At 46.2% G+C, this 8,659-nt stretch overlaps 1 protein-coding gene across 1 annotated transcript in view; it reads left to right on the forward strand.

The window, feature by feature from the left end:
- The window catches only part of DET1 (de-etiolated homolog 1 (Arabidopsis)), a 10,198-nt gene extending 4,676 nt beyond the window's left edge, over positions 1-5,522 (forward strand). Inside the window, exons 4-5 of the mRNA XM_009587122.1 lie at positions 1,392-1,583; positions 5,333-5,522. Of these exons, the coding sequence (XP_009585417.1) occupies positions 1,392-1,583; positions 5,333-5,522 (382 nt within the window). The remainder of the gene's footprint in view (positions 1-1,391; positions 1,584-5,332) is intronic.
- Positions 5,523-8,659: the final 3,137 nt, after the last annotated feature.

The following is an 8,659-nucleotide window of genomic DNA, read 5'->3' on the forward strand; positions in this document are numbered from 1 at the left end:
CTCCTTGAGCAGTAACTCTCCTGGAGGTTATTGAAGTGTTACTGCCCAGTAGCTTAGGTCCCTGAAGATAAGATTTGTCAAGATGCTAGCGTCATCTAATTGGACATATTTTGCCAAGTCGCATTCTCTGAATATAGTGTGTATCAAACTGTGTTCTGTAGCATTTTCTCCAACATCAGTCACAAGCTTGTGGTTCGTGTCAAACTGTGCTAGGAGAAAGAAAACTCATCTGCCTAGACCTATTGTGAAAGCTGAGCAAAATATCAAAATAACCTGGGTTTCTAGAATGTGCTTTAACAGTCAAATGTGGTTTTAATGAGGCAGTGTGTTATTTCTCTTGGAATATATTTTTATGTGACTCAGGGTGTTTTGTTCTTCCAGTGACTTGTTTCACATCATCCAAAGTACTTGGCAATCACTTATGGGCATGAAGCTTCTGTTGATTTTAGGTTGACGTCACATAAGTAAGAGGAAGTTGACTGTGTCTATAACTTTCTAGAGCTGTCTGTCAGGAAATCCATAATACTTAGTGGGAGAGAGGATGAGAGAGCTCACCGCAGACACCTGAAGAACAACAACTGCCTTGTCTTAAAGTAGAGAAGGGAATCTTTTCATCCCCTTGGCTACAAGGGCCTGTAACAGGAGTGTTTAGCTTCCATAGCAAAGTATAATAGAGCATAATCCACAGCGACCTGGCTTTTGGCTGAGTGTTTCTGGTCAAATGGAAATGTTTTACCCTCCTTGATGTATGACATCCATGCAACTGATCTGACTGTTCTTGCACATGGAAAGCTCAAATTTTACTTGGAAAGAGAAATCCAGCCTGTGTTAATCTCTCTGCCAGGAAGAACTTTTTCAGCTCACTGTAGTTTCTGAAGAGCTTTAGGCTTCTCATCAGGGTTCTTCCTCATCTAAGGTTTCTCCCTTTACGCATTTAAAACATAGCGACTAGAGAGAGGGGGATTCTCAAGTCAACATTAAGGGCTCAACTGTTACTGTGAAACCTGCTGGCTTTTGCTTATGCTGTTTCCAGGCTTCATGGTAAAACTTGGATTGACTGATAAGCTGCTAATCCATCTCTCCCTGTTTCTGATCCTGTTCATTTCCTGTGCTGCAGAGCAGCTGGGGCCAGACCTTGTGGGTAGGCACAGTCTTGTCCTTCTGTCAGTTTGGACTTTTAGAGCAGAAACAGTAACGATGAGGGAGGATAAAAAGGTCACCAGAACTGGTTGATGCTTGAATCACTGTGATACATCTTTGGAAATGAGCTGGTTTAGTTCTTACACTGCTGCTGTCTTTCTTTCCGTATCAGTTTTCCTCCTTAGTTTATTTAAGCTGTGCTGTTCACCTGTGGCCTTTGTGAATAAAGCCTGTTTCTTGGTTTGCTACAGGTTCAAAGACACTATCGTGAATGCCAAGTATGGAGGGCACACGGAGGCCGTGCGGAGGCTGCTGGGCCAGCTCCCCATCAGCGCCCAGTCGTACAGTGGCAGCCCGTATCTCGACCTCTCCCTTTTCAGCTATGATGACAAGTGGGTGTCAGTCATGGAGCGGCCCAAGACCTGCGGTGATCACCCTATAAGGTATGGAACAGGCCAAGAAGCTGTATGTGAGGAGAGCTGTGCAAGAGTAATGCTAAATCACCTCTGCCATGTGACATCAAATGCGCAGAAAAGGGAGTAGATTGAATCCTTTCTCTTATGACATCCTTTCACCAGAGGGTTTATTTCAGAAGTCCCACAAAGCTTGGCCTCTCTCCTTGCGGTAACTGTTCTATCTTGCAAGTGTGGGAGGGCTCTTCAGGGTTTCTCATGAGCTGCCCGGGGAAGGTTTGGGTAGTGAAGCCTGAGCCTTTTCCGTATGAATGCTCTTGTTCCTCCTCTTCTTCCAGTCCTGCTGTTGTGTTTGGGCTGCAGAGAGATATGATTCTGGATGCCAGCTTTCCTGTGCTGGAAGGATCCCTTTTGAGCACGTGGGTTTAGCTGGCAAGGATGATCTCGTTTGGTCCTGTGAATAAAATATCAGCTGGGTTAGGTGTTCAGAATGTTTGTGGTATTGATTTAGCTATTTTCAGGCTTTCCTTGTTTACAGTTCTCACCCTGGGAGCTGTACTCCTCTTCATACCCCCCTTCTTTCTGTGATCTGTAGGAAATTTCTTTCTGTAGTAGGAGTTTTAGCCAGGTGTAAGGGCCATTCTGTGCCTCTTCTGTCTGAGTCTCCGATGCTGGCAGAAGGAATAAACCCGAGCTTGGGAATAAGGAGGTTTGCAGTGCTTCTTGCAGAAACACCAGGACTGTTTATTTCTTTTTGTTGGCTGCAGCCATGGCTGCAAGTAGTAGTGGTTAAAAATCCAACATCTCTGGCCTGAAAGGCTCAAAGAGGCTGCGTTCTCCAGGCAGAATAGTCTTTCCAGTTATAGTACTGCAAAAGCAAACCTATGCTCTGAAAACAAAGAGAGCCTTCAATGCCTAAGTACTTTGTTTAGTGACTGCACACATGTTGGGGGCTCAGGCAGCCTAGGGAGACCATTCTGGCTGGTTTCCCAACTTTATTTTCATTAACGCATTCTCAAAAAGTGGTTTCTTGTCTCCCCTGGCCCTGACTCAGGTGGCAGGGAACCTCTGATTATTCCTGCGCTCTCAATTCCCAAATTATGTATATTTAATTGATTTTTCTGCCTGTGTGATTTGGTTTGATCTCCAGCTCCCATGTTATCTGCAGAGAAAAGTCTGCCCTTTCCCCCTTGTGCTTGACGTTGGGAAAACTTGCAGGGCGGCAGTTGTCTGCCAGTGCCAACCTGCATATGGCTCCTGCAGACAAAAGGGAGCAAAACTGTAGCCATTTGCTGCGGTTACGTCTTTGTAGTAAATAAAGTGAAGTGCCACCTTCCCTCCCTTGCCTGAGCAAACCGGCATTTCAGAGCCAGAGCTTTTAAAGCTCAAAGCTGTGCAGAGTCAATTAGGACTTGAATAGGGCCTGGGAGCAGTGGGGCTCCTGGTTTTTGGAAAGTAAGCAGAAGACGAGGTGCTAACCTTAAACATTCAGTAGCTGAAATAGTGCTGCTGTTTTTCTCACATGCAAAACAAAGGGATTAATAAAATAATGCCGCTGCCTGTTGTGGTTAGAGGGCTTGGAAATGAAGGGCCACAGGATTTGTAATGTAAGTCCTATAATTGGCTGCAGTGCAAAACCCTTCAGCAGCTAAGGGTGTTATAATCTGTGTACAGTTTCCTGGCACAATGTGCAAGATAGGAAGGCCTCCATACCTCTTACGTATCGGTTTCAGTGCGCTTCTGTGCACTGTGTCCTTTTAACCCTTAGTGCCTTTCTGCATCCCAGAAGGTTCAGCTGTCGTCTCTGGCTACTTGAGAGACCAGTGGCTATTTGGTCTCAGGAGGGAAGGACTTTAGGTTTCACATCACCGCTGTCTTACAGTATCTTTTCAGGAGGCTTGAAGAGATACTCACTGGGTGAAATAATGGCACTTGTGAGGAAGAGGCTCTAACAGAGCCTTACCTGTAGTAGGGGGTCTCTAAAATCCATCTAGATGGCTAATAAGCAGCCATTTAACCAAAAAATTGGTCTGCAGATAAATCTTCCATTTTCATACAGTTTGAAAAAGGCTGGTCTTGCTGTTTCTGTTGACATACAATTTTATATTGCAGTGCCTAATTTATCCCCAGAGTGAGAGCCCATGGAAATGGCCTCTGATTGCAGAGCACTTTTAAAAATAGATTTAAAAATACCAAACTGAGCACATCTTTGAGATTACAGGGAGCTTCATCTTGAGTAGTAAATTATTGTGAATTGGGGAGAGAGAGGAGCAGACGGGGGACTGTGCTTTATTTAAAGAATGACCCTCTGCATACCCAGCCTTGTGTAGGAGGGAAAGGGCTTTTTGAAAAGCCAAATACCAAGATTGTGACTCTCTTGCTGGGTTCTTGTGTGCAATTTTCAGGCAGGGCTGGCTGGCACTTTGATTGAGAGGAAGGGAGACGAGAGTGGCCCTCCAGGAAGAACATGAGGTTCTCAGTAGGCTGTGTTGTTAAAATGTGGAGTATGTCTGCTCCTGAAACAGCATCGCCTGTATCTGTCATCACCCGTTCTTCCAGGCTGAGAGCTGAGTGCTTCGTATTGCTGTCGGGGGGTGAATGCGCTCTGATATTAAAAGCATTCTCTGAGTTAAAACCAGAGGAAAATGCAAAATACCCACATGTACTAAGTGATGGTGGAAAAGGAAACAGCTGGGAGGCAAAATGGCAATTCTGTGCCTGAAAGTGAAAGAACAGATAAAATGGTCTAAGGAACTGAGACAGCTTCAGGGTGAGGACTTGAGTTAGAGCCCAGCTGCTTTGTGAAGATACCACATCCCAGAAACATCCACCAAAGTCTTGGGGAGAGTGGGGTCATCACAGAGAGTCCCCTGTTCCCACAGCAGCACAGGACAGCGGTGTTGTCTGGGCTTATGTTGGTTACACAGAGTATGCAGAGAACGTTAAAGAAGTAAAGAGCTTTCTAGACTCACCGGTCTCTTCAGCACTGTTTGCCTCATCCCCTCGGCAATGTTCGCTTTGTGCTGAAGCTGTGTTCCAGAGCTCACTTGTTTGGAGACACAAATGAGCTTGACCCACAGGCACATTTGTAGATGACAGCAGAAGGACCAAAGGTTTTCCTTGACCTCTGCTCTTGCTGTGATTGTTGAATGCTATCCACCAGGTACTTCCTGCCCAGCCTTGTTAATGCTGTTAATGCTTTTTTGATGGAAATCTAAAAGGAACTGCAAAGCCTCGGTTGAACTGTAGAGTACAACTTGGCACCCTTGAGCAGAATTGGATCCAGCTGTTCACCTTCCTTGACTGAATGGGGATGTAGCGAGGCCCAAGAGCAGCAGTGTGAAGCCTACCTGGCAGCAGCAGAAGAGGAAAGGGGTGGCCTTACACCCGGAGTGAAGGCCATTGCTAAGGGCAGTGAGCTTAGTTCACGCAGGGATCAAGGGGAGCAGCTTGCATTAAGAAAGGATGGAGAGCCAGCACAGGTGGGGTCTGGACCAAACTTACTCCCTCCTGTGAAGTCAGCTATGTCCACCAAAATTACAGGCAGAATTCTCTCACTGATGATACTAAAATGAAGGCAAGCTTTTCTAGACAGTGGAAAACTAGCTGCCCCAGAACGGACTTTCCTGTGTAGCCAAGAGCCAGACACCCAGCTGAGGATCTCCTGCCCCTGAGGGAGTACCAGAGATTGAACAAGGCACTTGTCTCTGTGTGTGAAGAGCCCAGATGGCAAAGTCAATAGTCGGGAACAGCCATAATTGACTTTCTCTTCCTTTCAGATTTTACGCTCGTGATTCTGGCCTCCTGAAGTTTGAGATCCAGGCAGGACTCCTGGGGCGACCCATCAATCACACAGTGCGACGCCTGGTTGCGTTCACCTTCCACCCCTTCGAGCCCTTTGCCATCTCGGTGCAGCGCACTAATGCAGAGTATGTGGTTAACTTCCACATGAGGCACAGCTGCACGTAGTACGACACGTAGCCGGGGTGGCTGCTCTCCTTGGATCTGGGCCTCTGCTACAGACGCACCAAAGCCAGACGCTTGCGCCTTCTAGGAAACCAAACCATCACTCATGTCAAGAAACCTGACCTGGGAGCTCCTACCAGCTGGCATCTTGCAGGGCCCTCAGCTGTGGGAAGCCGATCCGCTCAAGTTAGACCTGTGAACGTTTCTTCTGACCCTGTTTGTACTGTGGAGGTCCCTGCTGCATTAAGCGCTGCTCTTGTTCCCTATTCCTGTTGATGAACAAAGTGTAGTTGAGGTTCCTTTCCTGGTTTCCCAGAGACATGCCCATTTTTTCTCCTGTTGTAGGCCTTAGGATGGCAAAGAAGGAGCTTGGCAACACATTTGTGGAGTGCTCCCTTCTGCACTGGTGCTCTTCTACCTTGATGACACAAACAGCCTGTTGTAGAGGGTGTGGATGGAAGCCATGGGGAGGGCCTAGAAATACAGCTACCTGTGTTTGTGTCTTCAGTATTACTAGGGACATGAAATCCTGTTCTCATCCACACAATCTACTCACGTGATTTTAATATGCAAAAGGTGAGGAGAAAAAGGTGTGAGAAATCACTGCAATTGAGAGATACGAGATGTGTTCCTGACTCTTATGCAAGTCACTTAATCTTTGTGCCTTAGTATCTGTAAAAGCTCCTAAGTGAAAGGTGGTGTGTTAATACCAGAAAGCCAGGGCAGCTGGCTGTGTCTCTAATGCACGAGGAGGTGGGCACAGAAGGAAGATGGGTGGCTGGGAAGGGTGTGGGGAGCAACTCCATACTCACGTCGGAAGGACTTTTGTGCAGCACAGAGGTGAATCTTCATGGCCATCTGCAGGTTCTGCTGAGGGGAAGGGAAACCCAGCTGCTGGCACCCTCCTGTGTGTTGGAGTACAAGAGTGGAGAATTAGTGGCATTTGGGTTTCCCCAGAAAGGAGGGAGGAGACCTGAATTAATGCGCGTTGCTGCAGGTTTGCAGTTAGGAGACAAGCCTGTTGACTTAGGTTGCTTACCTATCCCTGTTTGATACGCTGTTCTCCGTGAGAACCCGATTTGCTGTTCCCAGGCTTCAAAGCACAGCTGGCTGGTGCGTCGATGCTGACTGGACCACTGCGGTGTTCATGCTGCCGATAAAATAAGCTCCTGGGTGTAACATTGCCTGCCACTGTGGGCTGGTGAGGATGCTGGCCTGCCCTTCTCTTTTAAAAATGGTTGTAGGCTAACATTTGGGTTTTTCTGCACACAGGCTGGTTTATGACTGTGCTGCCAGGCAGTGCAACCATCCCAGCATCGCGAGGTGCTCCGTTGGAGGCTGGAGCCTGCTGTTGTCCCATTCCCGTGGGAGGTACAGAGGGGGCATTAGAAAATTGGTGCTTATACATAGGAGACCCTCTACTTTAAAGGACCCCGTGGGTGTCTTTTTTGGACCAAAGTGAGCTGTGGGTGATGTGTTGCGGCCACATGCCTGTGAAGAGTAGTATTGGAGTCATGCATTCATTTTGCATGGTAATGCATAGGAAAATAACTGTGTGGGTTGTCGGTGCCTGCTTATAGCATGAATAGTGGACCTCATAATGGAGGGTGCCCTGGGGTCCTTGCGTCAGCCTTTACTCTCTGTCTCATGGTACTTCTCTCCTCTCCTGGCCTTGCTAAACATATTTCTAGTGTAAAACATTGTATTTCACCACTCTTTTCCTGGTGTTTGCACTGTTGGTTTCTCAGGTCTGTCAGGAGCGACTTCAGGTCAGAAGACTGCTAATAGAGGAGGTGTCAGGCAACGCGTGCTTTAGCTCCAGGTTCCTCTCCATCTAATAACACTATTTGTCAAGGTTTTAAGTTTTTATCCTGTGATCCGTTCCTCAAACATTCAATTAAAGCTCGAAGTGGAGAATCGTTTGCACATTGTAGATGATGGATTTACCTCCTTCTGCACCACTCTAGGATTTGTTCATACTTCCAGTATCAGACCTTTTTTTTTTCTTTTCCAAAGCTCTCAGCAGCTCCATCCAAGACTGGATTTACTCAGTGTCACAGCCTGGGAGGTCAGTGCTTACTAAAATAGCTGTCAGATCTCCATTTAGCTTTTTTTCTGGTGGCAAAACTATAAACCATTTCAGCATTCCTACCAGATTCAGGCTGTCCTGTGTGAAGCAGAGAGCATGGCATGGATTGTTGGGTTTGGGGCTCAGAGACCAGCGATCTGTTCTTAGCTCTGCTATTAAATTGTTCTGTGACTGGGGGCAAATCTTTTCCTGTTCCAGCTGGTGTTTTCTTCTCCGTAAATGAGGCCAAAACCATATTTTCAGCTTTTGTAAAACACTTTGAGATTCATGGATAAAAAATGCTGGATAAGTGCTAACTATTTTCTTACTATGTTTGCAGACAAACTGATTGATCATTCTGGGTACTAATTGCCTTGGAGTAGCATAGCAGATCCTCTGGTCTTGGCTGCTGCATTTTATATCTACAACAGAATTAATTTTATTACAGAAGTGTATTGAAAGAAGTCTCTCATGCTTGAAATTTTGATTCTTTTATTTAAGAAACAAAAAGTGTGTGTGTGGTGGGGAGGGTGGGAGGAAAGGGGAGATATTTTCTACCTGATATTTTTCCTAGGCTAGGATGAAGATTTGTTAGCAACACAAGACAAAAGTGGAATAAACAGAATTTGCTTTAAGAACCTGATTTATTGTCTTTTTCTTCCAAAAATCTTAATGGTGCACATGGGAATCCCTTTGCTCAAAGAGACAGCAGGGGTGTGCCTTGGCCTACACAGGCATATCGCATGTGAGTTTGCTGCCTCTTCCTGGCACTTGGAGTACCAGTGTGCTTAAGGATGTTCTTACCTGAGGCATTTCTGTAGTTACTGCAGATTTCTCAAATTTTTGTCTATATGAACTAATGCTGGGGGAGGAATTCTTGGCCTTCAGTTATGGCTTCCCTTTTGTATATTATTACTAGTCCAACCTGTATTCAGAGACTCTTCCTTTCTTCCATTTATAGCATTTGTCTAACCTTGTGGCCATTTTCTGCTGATGCTCCATGATCGAGAGATGAAAGTTGAATGACACACTTTGCTTGGCAGAAGAGGCATCACCTACCCACTGTGATGGG

The sequence above is a fragment of the Fulmarus glacialis genome, unplaced genomic scaffold (assembly GCF_000690835.1).
Source record: "Fulmarus glacialis isolate BGI_N327 unplaced genomic scaffold, ASM69083v1 scaffold26191, whole genome shotgun sequence".
Classification (NCBI taxonomy): domain Eukaryota; kingdom Metazoa; phylum Chordata; class Aves; order Procellariiformes; family Procellariidae; genus Fulmarus; species Fulmarus glacialis.